Genomic DNA, 16,061 nt, shown 5'->3' with positions numbered 1-16,061 from the left:
ATATATATATATATTTTTTCGGTATCTCTCAATTCCATCCAGAAATGGAAAAGCTGATCGCTGTCAATATTATGATGAGTTATTTGGGGATCCCATTTGTAAGTTAGATGAGTTGCCAGAAACAGACCAAATGTTCTTTTCTTTCCTGGCATCACGTAAAAATTGGTTTAAAAAAATCTCAGGTCTTAATCTCCATTTTCACTGCCAAACTGCAGATCAAATGGCCAACGAGATAGATGGGGTTTTGGCCATATGGGCCGCCCACAACTGATTCTACACTTTTTACTCCATGAGAATATAACAAGAAAAGAAAATGATTCCTGTCAACAATTTCTAACACAATTATTTCTAATATGCCTCAGTTCGCATTGGCAAGAGTTTTGTTTTGTTTTGTGGGCTAGAAAGAATTCCTTAACAGGTTGAGCCTGTGAAATTAGAGAGTTGCTTTCTCAAGGGATTAAACTCCAAATACTCCTGAAAATAAAGGCACACTATAATGAAATTCTTGTTTTTCATTAAAAGAGAATTAAACTAATGACCTTTTACATGCATTTTTTGTTTTTTGTTCTCCAACTGATTTAGGTTTTGTTGCATTCTATTATTTAAGCTCCTGGCTGTTTAGACATTTAATGTGCATGGCTTGTTATAAACAGTAAAATGTATCTATCACATTCTTTCTATTCTACACAAATTAAAAGCATGGCTAATTCATCAACTAAGTTACATATTTCACTATTGGAATATTATGTTGTCATTTCCGTATTTAATTTATCTGTAAGCTAGTTTTGTCCAAATTTGTGTCACTCACATGTCACCTTCAGAATTTCTGCCACATCTTTATATAACTTGGACTATTTAATATATAATCCTTAAACAACCTGATATTCTTTATGTAAACAAATGTATTTCAAAGAAAACCTCATATCATTACCATAATGAGAAAAGCAGTATCATTGACCACCAACAGAAGGAAACTTTAAAAATAAGTAAGAGTAAGGAATAATAGTAACTTCTAGTTAGATGCTATTGTATGTCAAAATTTGGACCCAACCACAGTTAAAAAGCTGAAAAAAAAAAAAATAGATGTTGGTGTAGATGTGGTGAAAAGGAACACTTTTACAGTGTTGGTGGGAATGTGAACTAGCACAACCACTGTGGGAAACAGTGTGGAGATTCCTTAAAAAACTAAAAGTATATCCACTATTCGATCCAGCAATCCCACTACTGGGTATCTACCCAAAGGAAAATAAGTCATTATCTGAAAAAGACACCTGCGTACACATGTTTATAGCAGCACAATTCACAATTGCAAAGATATGGAACCAACCTAAGTGCCTATCAACCAATGAGTGGATAAAGAAAATGCGGCGTATGTACACCATGGAATACTACTGAGCCAGAAAAAGGAATGAAATAATGTCTTTTGCAGCAACTTGGATGGAGCTGGAGGCCATTATTCTAAGTGAAGTAACTCAGGAATGGAAAACCAAATACTGTATGTTGTCACTCATAAGTGGGGGCTAAGCTATGAGGATACAAAGGCATGAATATGATATAATGGACTTTGGGGAGTCAGGGGAGAAGGTTGGGAGAGGGGTGAGGGATAAAAGACTGCATACTGGCTATAGTGCACACTGCTCGGGTGACAGGTGCACTGAAGTCTCAGAAATCACCACTAAAGAGCTAATCCACGTCACCCCAAACCACTTGTATGTCCGCAACTATTGAAATTAAAAAAAAACTCGAACCCAAGGGTAGCTCTTTTTTTGTTAAAAAGAGTTAGCAGGCATTAAAGGGTTAAAGAATATTAGCAATAAAAGAGACTTTCTGTATGATTGAATCAGAAGGAAAACAGGGAATTTTCTCACTACACAATTCATAGTCCAATCATATTCCATACATACTATCTACAATTGTATCTCCTACTACCTGTGACATGAGCCCATTGTTCCCAGAAGCCACTCTAGGTACTTTAGGTTTCCTATACTGGAAGTAAGGGGCTTACCATTTGTCTGAGAAACGTCATCAGAGAGGTTCTTGGTTTGCTTTCTTCTCTTTTGAGTTTCACTTCTGTGGGTTCAGGTGTAGCATCTCCTTCGTTGAGGTCCACTGTTTGTAAGGCTGATTCTACTTCCTTGGACTTTATAATCTCTACTGGTGATTCACACACCACCTGGATTATTTTGCCAGGTAATAAGAAAATGAAAAACAAAACATTCCCCCAAAACACGTTTTACAAAGTGGGGTTCTTGTTGCCCCCCTGTCCACATAATAGCTACAGTTTTGAATCTATGACCATTTCTACACAGGCACCTCTTGGAGAAGTAATGCTTATGTTGTACAATGCACCAATTTCCAAGCAGCTGCCACATGGACATGGTAGTGGCAAAATCCCTTCCCCAACGGGAAGAAGAGATAGGAGGTTCTTTTTGGGGACTGTCCTTTGGAGCATGCCCAATACCCATTCTATTCTAGTAAACCCACCTCTTTAATCTGCCACTGAGGTGAATTACACTTGGCCTATGTAGAAACCAGGAATAATCATTTTCTTAAGAGTCCAACCTTAGAGACGGTCACCATGACAGCTTCCAGTTCTCTTTCCAGTTCCCCTGCAACTGTGAAGAAACTGTCCTCTTTGTAGAAAGGAGAGTGTAAAAACCACTCAGTTTAATCCACTTCCTCATTAAGTGACATCTAATTTTTCTCCAGAACAGTCACTTGCAATTTCACTTAATTGAAGTTTATGCTTTCAGAAGAAAAATGAACTTGGCAAGAAAATGATGACTAAGTTGTTCACGGCCCTGGCCATGGTACCTAGTGAGCTCGATGTTCTCTGCCTCTGAGTGTCTGTGGCGGCTTGGATGGAAGGGCCCATCTACCATACTCTGCTCTCAACTTGTGTTCTTTTGCAGTGCCTTACTCCATTTGTACAGGGCCCCAGTCACATCTGGGACAGTTTCTGCATTTGTGTTGCTCCCTGCAACAGGACTGAGCGAATTGGCCAGGAGAGGCTTTTACGATTTCCTTTGTTTCCTGAGGCAGGGGCTGGCAAAATACTACCAAATCTAGCTCAGTGACTGCTTCTGTATGGCTCCTGGGCTAAGGATGGTCTTTACCTTTTAATTTTATTTATTTAAGAAATGAAGACACGATACGTTGCCCAGGCTGGCTTTCAACTCCTGGGCTCAAGTGATCCTCCCACCTTGGCCTCCTACGTAGCTGAGACTATCAGCACACGCGACCATGCCTGATGGATTTTACGCATTTAAAGCGTTGGAAGAAATATTTTAAAAGATAAAATGTGTGGGATGGAGACCACAAACAGCCTATGAAGCCTGAAATATTCACTATCTGGCCCTTTAAACTGCATGGTTTTTATCTGCTGCTCCCTGGAAAGTGCCATAGAGTCACAGGTGTCTTCCCACTTGTCTTTGCTGAGCCAGACTCCCGCCTTTCTCGGAGTCTTTTCTTGGTGTCAGGGGGTAGAGGAAGGGGACTCAGTTATTTCCAAAAATATGGTCTGCTGAGAAACTATTTTCTTTCCCATCATATAGAACAAACCATTGGTTTGCAAATGACCCGAATTTTCCAAATTGAGAAGAACCCTTAGTCTCTGTATTGTCATTTGATTCAGGGAGTTGCCCATCAACAAATCAGCATGCAGAACACCCCAACATTTGGCAACTAAATCACATTTCTTAAGCTAAATTAATTTTCTTAAGCTATTGACACAATTTCTAGTATTTTCTTTTCTGTAAACAAAAATGGAAGTTGGGGGGTTATAAACTCAAAAGTGCTCAGGAGGCATGCAGAGAATATCAGCACTGATTGACCAGACATAAGACAAAAAGGAGTGATAGGGATGATGACAAAGTAAAGTCAGACTGTCCCATCTAAAGACATGAAACGATTAAAAATGCTGGATTGGCCAAACAAAACCTATTTGTGAGGAACGGTCTGCTGCAGGGCTGCTGGTTTGGGACCCCAATCTATCTTTAGGAAACGAGGTGGAGACTGGAGCCATATCAGAGACTGAGAATGGCAATAGAGCGTGGACATGGATTTCCACATTTTGAACTGATGTAATTCAACTGCATTTCCGAAAAATAAGTGTGAGCCACAAGCTTCTTCAGGTGAGGCTGAAATGTAGGCAGTCTAACTCGTGGTCATAGAGGACAGGCTCCAGAACAACTTGTTGGGCTCTAAATCACATCTGTACCCCTTATGGGTGTGCTAATCTAAGCTCAGTGCTCAACAGCTCTGTGCTTTCGTCTTCTCTGTTATCGGTGGGGATCGTACACACGTCAGAAAGTTGTCTGCATATTAAATCAGGCAATACATGTCAAGTTCTTAGCATCATGTGCTCAGTTAATGCTAGTGGTTGTTATTTGTGTTAATGTTAGAGCCATTTACTCCATGAGCATGAATTATCTGGATCATGCACCATGCACATATCCATTATTTAGAGATGATTATATTTATAGCTACTTCTTACTATGCCTGGTGTTGTACAGGGTGTTTAATATTTTTTTATAAATGGCATCAAGAAGTAGTTCGACAGCTTAGGAAATATAACATTATCCCTATTCTATAGATAAAGAGCAAATAATTGAATGACTTGGCCAAAGTCTCATCACCGATAAATAGGCATTACAATGAGGATGGCATTTTCTGTGGCAACTGAACGTATCTAATAGTGGCTTAACCAATGAAAACATGGAACAAGAAGTTCTGGGGTTGCTTCGGTGGCTCCACAATATCTCTAAGAACTTTGACCCTTTCTGTTCTTGGCTCCACTATTCTTGGCATGCTAGATTTTCATCATTTTATTTGTTACCTCATGGTTATAAAATAGCTGCCACAATTCCAGATATCACATCCTCAATCCAATGTTCTGAGAAGGAAGGAAGGTCACAGCCAAAGACTTGCAAAAAATAAACATCTGTATTTTGATCTCCTACCTCAGGGTACCTAAATTTCACAGGTCAGAGTGAAGCCACTTACCCCCAGGCCACTTATTAGTGAAGAAAATGAGATTACTAACTTAGACTAATCATGATCAAATACTTTGTGGATATAAAGTTGGCAACTTTGCCTAAAACTAAGGGTAGAAGAGTAGAGAAATAGAAAATAGCTCTTGAGTAGATAAGGAATGGAGTTTGGGTTCAGAAGTATTCTGTCTTTGAGGCAATGAGTTCTTTCTTTGTGTGCAAAGACCTGGAGGAAAAATTACTCAAGAATAAAATGATCAGATTGTATGGCAATAACTTTGTAAATCAATTCTATTTAGATGCCAGTGGTTCCCTTGCTGAGCCTTTGCAAATGTTGAGAGGTATCAACCCATAAATCCTAGGCCACAAGTCCATTCTCCAGAACACAACTATTTCAGCAGGTAAAAAAATATAGTACTTCTGGAGACTTCCACCACCTTTGAAGTCAGGCCAAGAAGTTGGCTTTTAGTAGCCAAGGAAAATCCACTGACATCCAGTGTGGAAATCCAGAACAATCTTGGTTAAGTAAAGATCTGATTTGCATATACAGACATAATAATTCAATTTTTATTTGGATAATTTTCCAAATTTCTCCCAGGCCAGGGCTTTGGAAAAAGTTGTTTCCTATTTAGAATATATGACTGCATCTGCACATTTTAATTTTGGAAATCATGAATGGACATAATTAAAGTCAGATGTGTGCTACATTTTAGAATTAAATCCCCCCTGCTTGATTTCTGTAGAGGATATGGTAGACATAGCATGAAGATGGCTGGTACATCTAATATTGACAATACACATTTCAGTGAAGAGTCTCCCTTTCTGCCTCAAATTTTACACTAAACTTACTCTTGAAATTTGGTTATACAGTTTTTACTAGAGCTGTGGCTTTTGGAAACTGATTCATGGCAAAATAGATTTCCTCCATCTAAACTTCATGCACAACATCATATTAACATTAAAGGTTTTTATTTTAGAATATTTTAAAGATTATTTTGATTGGATTTTTAATGTGATTGATTACAAAGACCTCCTACAGATTTTTTTTTTTCTACTCAGTAACTATTCTCTCTCATCTGCTTACACATTGTAATTTTGCCTTGGGAGAGCAATCTTTCCTAACTTCAAGACTATGTAGTTTGAATGAAGCCAACTGAAAAGATCTAAACCAATCAACATGATCAAGCTCCTTGACTGTGTTGGTTTAGAAATGACAGCATGCGGCAAATTGCATTATTTCTCTAATTATTGTTAGAGAATAACATTACTCATTGATGTGTGACTTGCTTTAGTGAATGGCACATGGGTAGATATGACATATACCATGCCTGAGCAGAAGCTTTAGGATCCATTGCATGATTCACCCATGCCACTATTTTCTCTCTGCAACAAGAACTGCATGTCCTTATTGACGGGACTGTTGCTTCCCTACTGACCTCAGCCTTAAGAGGCCGAATGAGTTAGCCAAAGCCAACTGCTAGCTGGCTTGTAGCATGAGTGAGGAAAGAAAAAAAAAAACTTCTTTGCTATTGAGAAGCACTGAAATTTGGGACTTGGTTGTTACTGCAACATAACCTGGCAAAAGCTGACAAATACAGCATGTGAATGCATTTCAGTCAGTGAAACAGAACAAATTTCCAGGACATGTAGGGTTGCTACTTGACAAATAGCTCATTTACTTTGGACTGAGTGATGTGATGTTGGAAAGCTGAAAACGTAGCCAGGCCAAGAAGGCTGAACCCAGGGAGAGCCCTGAATTAAACTTTATTTGAAACCAATTTAACTTTCTAGTGATGAGAGCCAGTAAACGCCACTTTCTTTTAATCCAGGTTGAATTGGGTTTTCTTTCACTTGCAACTGAGAGGTTACTTATTAAGAGGGATAAGCAACAGAAGTACCTGTTTCCATGGTCTTGCAGGTTATTGGAAGGAAATAATTTTTTTTTTTCATTAGAACATTAACTCAATTAACCAATGAGCAAAACATGGTTTTTTTTTTTTTTTTTTTTTTTTTTTTTACTGTAACTGATAGATTCTATCATTTCAAGAGTTAAAAAAGATTTATTAGGGCGGGCGCGGTGGCTCAAGCCTGTAATCCCAGCACTTTGGGAGGCTGAGACGGGCGGATCACGAGGTCAGGAGATCGAGACCATCCTGGCTAACATGGTGAAACCCCGTCTCTACTAAAAATACAAAAACTAGCCGGGCGAGGTGGCGGGCGCCTGTAGTCCCAGCTACTCGGGAGGCTGAGGCAGGAGAATCGCGTGAACCCAGGAGGCGGAGCTTGCAGTGAGCTGAGATCCGGCCACTGCACTCCAGTCCGGGCGACAGAGCGAGACTCCGCCTCAAAAAAAAAAAAAAAAAAAAAAAAAAAAAAAAAAAAAAAAAAAGATTTATTTCTGATAGGACCAGAAGCACATTCTAGGAAAAGCACTAAACTTCCATAGGCTTCAAAAATCCTTATTTTTCTTTCTGTGAAAAAGTTTGAGAAATGTTGACATCACTCTTTTTTTTTTTTTAAATACAAGTGGGCCTTGCATCAGTTGATAGATTAGTTCCAGAAAGTTGTAGGTGGGAGAAATTTTAAAGAATAAATTCAACCAGAAGTTGCTATTTAAAGCACTCTTATAATATGGTTATATTTTAGCCAGAAGTCGCTATTTAAAGCACTCTTATAATATGGTTAATCACATCCAATTGTCCTGTTGTGAAGGTGTAGAGTACAATATGTTGTTTTGACTAATGCCTTCTCTCTTATTTGGGAGGTGGAAATTAAATCTAACTCTGTTTTAGATATTCCTTCAATCCACATGGACACGGAGTCAGCTGTGAGCTGTATATTTTCACTAGGAAATAAAATCACTGATTACTGGGACATGCTCACTTACCATGTTGTCTCCTGTTTGCTAATTTGCTAACAATTACTGCAGAAGGTGGCAAACTTTTCCTGCAAAGGCCCTGCCAATCAGTGTCTCTGTTGAAACTACTCAACTCTGCTACCTAGCAGTAAAGCAGCCATAGATGATATGTAAAGGAATGAGCATGACTGTGTTCTAATAAAACTTTATTTCTGGACACTGAATTTGAATTTTGAATTCACATCATAAAATATTCTTCTTTTAATTTTTATCAACCATTCTAGAATGTAAACATCATTTTTAGCTTGTGGGCTGTATTTGGCCCATGAGCTATAGTTTGCTGATCCCTAAAATTATTGAGTTCCTCCTACATTTCAGGCACTGACGTAAGCACGTTATAGATATTATCTCATTTAATTTTCACAAGAACCCTAAAGTGTAGGTGATATTATTATCACCATTTAACAGAGGAGTAAACTGAGGCTCACAAGGTGGTATGGCCTGAAGATGATGGGATCAACGTCACAACCATCATCCTCATTCCCTCCAAGTGATAGGCTGTCAAAAGATGAAATACTGATGCTGGGAGCGGTGGCTGACGTCTGTAATCCCAGCACTTTGGGAGGCCAAGGTGAGCGGATCACTTGAGATCAGGAGTTTGAGACCAGCCTGGCCAAGATGGTGAAACCCTGTGTCTACTAAAAATACAAAAATTAGCCAGGTGTGGTGGCACCTGCCTGTAATCCCAGCTACTTGGGAGGCTGAGGCAGGAGAATCACTCAAACCTGGGGGGCCAGAGGTTGCAGTGAGCTGAGATTGCACCACTGTACTCCAGCCTGGGTGAAAAGAGCAAAATTCTGTCTCAAGAAAACAAACAAACAAACACACAAACAAAAAAAAGAGGATGAAATATTGAGCCTTAAAAATCAAAATGTCACTTGTAGTGTTAAGTCATTTAAGGCAATTTTTATAATGCTTCTTTATTTTATTTAACAAATATTTTGCCTCATTTTATGTCCTTATCATCAGTTTTTGTGTTATTGTTTGGTGTCAAAAATTTAACTTTTAATTCCTGTTTATATTTCTATTTAAAATTTCACACTAGAAAATGGAATATCTTCTGTTTGCCTGTTAGAGATCAGCTCTGCATTTTAGCATCTGAGCTGCGGGAAACACAGGGTTCCCTAAACGAGCAACTGCACACAAATATCCAAAAAGTTTTTCTTTAGAAAAGTCAGAACCTCAAAGCCAACAGATGCTACAGATTTTACGGGCAGCTTTTAAACTTAAAGTTCGTGGCAAGAAGTCTTGTGGAGTTCCTTCTTGTAGGTTGCTGGAATAGAAACTTTGACTTTCTATAAAATAGTAATTCATGAGAACTTTCTGGAATGATGAGAGACCTTAGCTTTGCTGAGCTACTAAGATTGGCTCAAGAAAGAAAAGAAGGAAGGAAGGAAGGAAGGAAGGAAAGGCAGCAAAACCAACAAACAGATTTTGAGAGGTGAAGGCAGCTAGACTTCCCAGGTCAAGTGGGGACTTGGAGAACTTTTCTGTCTTGCTAGAGGATTGTAAATGCACCAATCAGCTCTCTGTAAAAATGCACCAATCAGCGCTCTGTGTCTAGTTAAAGGATTGTAAATGCACCAATCAGCACTCTGTCTAGCAAAAGGATTGTAAATGCACTAATCAGCACTCTGTAAAGATGCACCAATCAGTGCTCTGTGTCTAGCTAAAGGATTGTAAATGCACTAACCAGCACTCTGTAAAAATGCACCAATCAGTGTTCTGTGTCTAGCTAAAGGTTTGTAAATGCACCAGTCAGCACTCTGTAAAATGGACCAATCAGTGGTCTGTAAAATGGACCAGTCAGCAGGATGTGGGTGGGGTCAAATAAGGGAGTAAAAGCTGGCCACCCCAGCCAGTAGCAACAACCCACTTGGGTCCCCTTCCATGCTGTGGAAGCTTTGTTCTTTCGCTCTTCACAATAAATCTTGCTGCTGCTCACTCTTTGGGTCTGTGCCACCTTTAAGAGCTGTAACACTTGCTGTGAAGGTCTGCAGCTTCTTTCTTGAAGTCAGCGAGACCAAGAACCCACTGGAAGGAACCAACTCTGGACACAATTTCAAGATTTTTCTTCCAACAAAAATCATAACATAGCCATTCTAATTTTTATTCCACATCACAGACAACATTTCAGGAATGTGTGTGGATGTTCAACATCTGTTCAGTTCCCAAAACTAAATAAAAATAAAAACACACTCCCTATTTATGGCAAGTAAATAAGGGACACCCAGAACAGTTTTGCTTTGGCAAAACAATAATGTCCGGTTTCTATCTTAAGGAGCTGTGAATTCACTTATCCCTACTTACAAAAATTTCCCAAAGACTGTACTTCTTTCAGGGCAGACAGCTGTTGTTTTGGGTCTGAAACTCATGAGGTCAATTTATTAATCTCCCTGGGAGCTACGTTTTTGTGGTGCTTTATATAGCACCATCCCTTTCAGGGATGAATGTACTGTCTTGAAAATTTTGACGATTCCTCTAGAAGATTAAAAGCCAGGAAAACAGTGAGGCTCAACGTCTCTATCTCAGAGGTAGACCTGTGGAGTCAGCTGTCTTAACCTGAGACTGACATTCTCAGCATCTATTGCTGCAAGATATTCTCATGCCTGATGCAACTCCCTGTCCTGGGTACTGCCCAAAATTAGTAAGAAACTGGATTACTATGGAAATAAGAGTGAACAAGCAGTCAAGGTGGAATGAAGCAGCAGGCGGAGCATCATTATCCCTCAAGGAAGCACAAAGCTATTCTTATGTGTAGTAGACTCTTTCAGCCCCTATTGATAACAATTATAAAAATTCGTGGCCGGGCGCGGTGGCTCAAGCCTGTAATCCCAGCACTTTGGGAGGCCGAGACGGGCGGATCACGAGGTCAGGAGATCGAGACCATCCTGGCTAACATGGTGAAACCCCGTCTCTACTAAAAATACAAAAAGCTAGCCGGGCGACCTGGCGGGCGCCTGTAGTCCCAGCTACTCGGGAGGCTGAGGCAGGAGAATGGCGTGAACCCAGGAGGCGGAGCTTGCAGTGAGCTGAGATCCGGCCACTGCACTCCAGCCTGGGCGACAGAGCGAGACTCCGTCTCAAAAAAAAAAAAAAAAAAAAATTCGTGCCCTGATTTTGCATTTATTTTGCACTGATTCAATGAGAGTTACAAAAATTTATCCAATGTTATCCTCCATGCGTCCCTAATCACATATGGGGTGAAAGAGTCTCCAACAAACAAATCACACTGGCAGCATGCAAGAACACAGGATCCCAGAGCTGAAAATGCCCAATTGTCCAACTTGGCGGAAGATGAGAATGGAATGATTCTGCCGTGCAATGTGTAACTTACATTCTCCTCTGCACCTGTGGGGACTGAGTCCTCTTTAACTGACTAAAGGAAGATAAAAACAAAAGTGAGAGTTAAAAGGTTACAAAAACAAAATTGTTACATAAAAGCAAAGGGTTAGTTGGGCTCACAGTCTTGTGGTGCATTTGGGGACAGTGAATTGCCTATGTACACCTCATTCTAAAAAGGACTTGAAGGAGACTTACAAAAATGAAAACAGTATATATGTATATATATGTATATATATAGTTACGTATTTTAAAATTCAACCAAGAGAAAATTAAAACACGGATGCAGCCATGATACAAATGGAGCAAGCAGAAGTGTTGTCACAGAAAATACTAACTGCTATAGGTAAGCAACATACTTGTCTTTATATTTTCTAGTAGCTGATGAAAAGAGAGAAATGCAATTAATCATTCAATACAGAGTCACTGTTAGGTAAAAACAAAGAAGCTGCTCACGAAAATTCTGGTAATAAGTCCAGAGAAACTCATTCAGTGGACCTTTTGAGCAAGCAGGCTTTATAATACAGTAAGCAAGGTCCAAGCCCTATCCTCACCATAGCGCAGGGGCCAGCAGCAGGGGCCGCTGCTTTCATCAGGCCTCAGTCTAGGCCAAGTTCATCAAGTCAAAGTTCAATTTGACTAAAACATATCTGTGGAAGGCTAGATTGCTGCAGTCCTACATATCTACATTCAAACACCATTTTACTCCCTGGAGTAATTCTGGCATATGCAGTCCTGTCCCAAGTGGGATAGGAGTTATCCCGATTCTGTCAAAGTTCAAAGTCACAATTATTCTATCAGCCAACTTTGGAGTTCATTTTTGCATCTTTCTTTTGGTGGTTCTTAAACTTCTGGACGGATGCGTGTGGATGTCACAGACCACTTTGAGACTCATTTCATAGATCTGGACTCTCCTCCCAGAGAAATGCACGTAAGCAATATACTTTGCAAATAATTTCAGGATTCATAGACCTTCTGTGTCTCTCCTCTTGGATTACAAGTTAAGAACTCTGTCTATATCCATTTTGTTACTAAGTCCTATTTTTTTTCTTTAAGACATCCAGGGGAGGGGAAGACAGGAAGTGATATTTACAAATATATCTTCTGCACTAGGCATCTTGCGTTATATATTATCTCACTTAAAGCACCCCAAAATGGTAAGTATTGTGATCACTTACAGAGTAAGAAATAGAGGTTCACAGAGGTGAAGCCACTTGTTCCAGTTAAACTAGAACTAGAAAGTGGTAGAAATGGTTCTAATGCATTTATTTTACATCTAAAAACCAAATTTTCCCCTGCTATGATGACTTCAAGGGTCAGAAACACATTTTTTCAGCAATTGTGTGAACTTCTTTCTTCACATACAGACTTATTGTCTCTCTAGATGAGATCTTCAGATTGCATAATTTATTTCTAGTTATCCTCTTCCCATAGTGAAGTTTCTCTGGGCACAAAAATGTTCCTAAAAGAGATTGTTGAATTTCCGGAAGCTTCTGATTATCAGGAAATTGTAGTGTGTTCAGAAGAAATTAGCAGTAGTGTTACTGTATTAATCTGTTTTTACACTGCTATAAAGATACTACCTGAGACTGGGTAATTTATAAAGGAAAGAGGTTTAATGGATTCACAGTTCCACATGGCTGGGGAGGACTCAGGAAACTTACAATCATGGTGGAAGGGGAAACAGGCACATCTTACATGGCGGCAGGCAAGAGAGAGTGAAGGGAGAAGAGCCCCTTATTAAGCCATCAGATCTTGTGAAAATTCACTCGCTATCAAGAGAACAGCATGGGGGAAGCTTCCCCCATGATCCAATCACCTCCTATCAGGTCCCTCCTTTGACACCTGGGGATTATGGGGATTACAATTTGAGATGAGATTTGGGTGGGGACACAGCCAAACCAAATCAGATACTTCCTTGAAACTGCACCCCTTTTCTCTGAGGTTAGTCAGACACTAGTTAATACTATGTACAGGTAATGAACCAAATGGTATCTTTAAAGCCAGACCTAAGGTCAGCCCACAAAAGTTTCAGGAATCAATATACTGTTTATATTAGACCAAGAAAACTCTTCCATTATTTAAGGACAGTACTTTTAGGTTTTCATACCCTTTTTCCTGTCCCAGTTTATTGCAACAAGACTAGTTTTTATCTTTGATTGCCCGTGTCTAGAAAGTTTCTGGCTGTTCACTGCTCACTATATTTCAGAAGCAACTGGGAACTTGGTATAGATTCCATTACCAATGTAGGTGATAGTGAGGAATAGAAGTGGCTGCTTCTGAACAGATTTTTAAAATCTTCATTATGGTTTCAGACCTCCACATCTTTCTGATGTTTTAAATCTGGCATTATAAATATTGTCTGTTTCAAAAGGAATTGCTATTTTATATTTTTAAAGTCAGGCTATTTGGCAAAGCACTAATTTTGGGAACGAATTCAGTTGAGCATCTCTCAGACTTCAATGATTTTCATACCATGTTCTAATTCTTGACCTGTCCATGTACCACCTCTATTTAATTGATGTTTTTCTTTAAACTGACCCTCTTTTTACTTAAACTGACCCTCTTTTTACTTAAATATTTTTTACTTAAATGTATTTTACTTTTTAAAGTTAAATATATTTTAAAAGAAATGCCTTATCATTACAGTAAATGTCATATCAACATCCTTGCTGTAAGTAGTAGTATGTATTAAAAAGTACAATAAATAAAAAACACGCATTAAGTTCTAATTGTTTTTAAGTCTTTCTTTAAAAAAGAGATCAGCAGGTGTTTGTACAGTAATAAATGCCTGTGAATATCAAGAAGAGACTTCTTTTTTTTTTTTTTTCTGAGGCGGAGTCTTGCTCTGTCACCCAGGCTGGAGTACAGTGGCACAATCTTGGCTCACTGCAAGCCCTGCCTCCCAGGTTCACGCCATTCTCCTGCCTCAGCCTCCCAAGTAGCTGGGACTACAGGCGCCCGCCACCATGCTCGGCTAACTTTTTGTATTAAATTTGTAGAAACGGGGTTTCCCCGTGTTAGCCAGGATGGTCTTGATCTGCTTACCTTGTGATCTGCCCACCTCGGCCTCTCAAAATGCTGGGATTACAGGCGTGAGCCACCACACCCGGCCAAGAAGAGATTCTTAATGTCACCAGGAGAATTGGGGCAGAATGAAAATAGGAGATACATGCACTATGTAAATGATTAAATGCTTCTCAGATTGTTTCTGAGAGCCGTTCTAAATAATTTTGAACTATTCTTGTACATTTGCACACTGGCCTACAAGTGTAGCCTTCTGTTAGCAGTTGTCGAAATATCCAGTTAATATAAGAATTCAAAAATGGATAATGAGAGGACAGGTTCTGATCCCCCTTTTAGTGTTTGATACATGTAAAAGAAAATCTGCTCAGAACCCAAGTCTAGAGCACCATACACTAAGGAATCAGGTACAAATTCAGCCCAGGCTGATTCATGATCACCTATCTTGGATCCCTGGAACTATCTGGATGGGATTTGTGTGGGCATGGATTCATTTATGCTCAGCATTCTATGAAAATTGCTGATATTTATTTTGTTTATGTAAAGCACTTAGCACGGTACCTGCACATGGTATATTTTCAATTAACAGTAGCGATTTTTATAAATGCTGGGAAGAAGTGACATTGGCTAGATCTACTAGACCTATTTAGGACTTTTCTTGAGTAATTCTGTGTTGCTTTTGAAATGTTCTTAAGTCGGCTTGGGCTAGTTGTATGTTTGCTACTGAACCCCTTATAAACAGACATTTTACTGCTAACTAATAGGTTATATTAGGTTCCAAAGTTGGAAAGGAGTAGGGGACAATGTGGGTCTCAGTTAAAATCTTGATGGCCCAAGTACCATAACATAGTGGCATGTTGATCTTTGAAAACCAAATATTCTAGGTCATACTAACTTCAGCCCATTGTGCCATTATTTTGAGATTCATATTGTTTATATTTTGGACTGCATTAGTGAACCCACCCAGCTTGTAAACTTGATAAATGTTCTTTTAACTTGGTCATTGTCCAAGTTAACTGATAAAAATTTTGAATAAACAGGGCCGAGGCCAGACTCCAGAGGCCTTTCCAAAGACAGCTCCTTGAAATATGTTTTGTTTCTTAATAAATATTCTTTGTTGGCTTGCATTCCTCCAGCTTAGTAGCATGCATTAGATGCAATTGCACAGAGCTGAGAAAAATAGTAATGCTAATAAAGATAATAATGATGACAACCCACATTATAGGGCCACTCTTAGGCTATTATTGTCAGGCAGTGGGTTCAGTGCTTTATGGTGTATTCCAAGCTAGTATTCAAAATGGAAACCAATGTCCTTTATTTTCTAGGTCTCTACTGGAACATCTATTAAACCTTTGCTCTTACTCGAACATCACACCTGCCTTTGGGGCTTGAGGTGTGTCTCTACTCTCCTTGAAGGCTGACTGATGTATTATAGCATCTCTTTGAGTCAGCTCTTTGAGCCAAGCCTGGATCTCACATTTAACCTGTATTTGTATTGGGCGTCGTTTCCATGCTCATACGTAAAGACAAATGAAGGCAACTTCTCCCTTCTTTCTGTATGTTCTCTATATAACAGGAAGCCTGTGAGCTAGGGAACCAGGAGTATCATTTTTCAATTCATTATTTTCTACTGCCAATGAGTACGTTGTGGTGGATGATCCACAGCTGAGGTCCAGCCTCATTAACAGTGACAATAAAAAAATCTAGTCTAAAATCTACAGGATCCTGTATGGACATTTATATTGCTAAGAATAGGGGAGCTAAACAGCAGATAACTTATCCGTAGA

General features: G+C 39.3%; 1 protein-coding gene across 6 annotated transcripts in view; it reads right to left on the bottom strand.

The window, feature by feature from the left end:
- BCAS1 (breast carcinoma amplified sequence 1) overlaps window positions 1–16,061 on the bottom strand; it is a 127,847-nt gene that overhangs the window by 21,534 nt on the left and 90,252 nt on the right. For 3 of the 6 annotated variants that reach the window (XM_010363359.2, XM_030915405.1, XM_030915407.1), the window contains 2 exons: window positions 11,246–11,287; window positions 2,006–2,173 (listed from right to left, as the gene is read on the bottom strand). In XM_010363359.2, the coding sequence (XP_010361661.2) occupies window positions 2,006–2,173; window positions 11,246–11,287 (210 nt within the window). The remainder of the gene's footprint in view (window positions 1–2,005; window positions 2,174–11,245; window positions 11,288–16,061) is intronic. The other 3 variants (XM_010363360.2, XM_030915408.1, XM_030915406.1) reach the window with 2 other exon arrangements.

This window comes from Rhinopithecus roxellana, chromosome 13 (assembly GCF_007565055.1).
Source record: "Rhinopithecus roxellana isolate Shanxi Qingling chromosome 13, ASM756505v1, whole genome shotgun sequence".
In the NCBI taxonomy this organism is placed as follows: domain Eukaryota; kingdom Metazoa; phylum Chordata; class Mammalia; order Primates; family Cercopithecidae; genus Rhinopithecus; species Rhinopithecus roxellana.
Note: the sequence above shows the minus strand (reverse complement) of the source record. Positions and strands in the feature narration are given on the sequence as shown.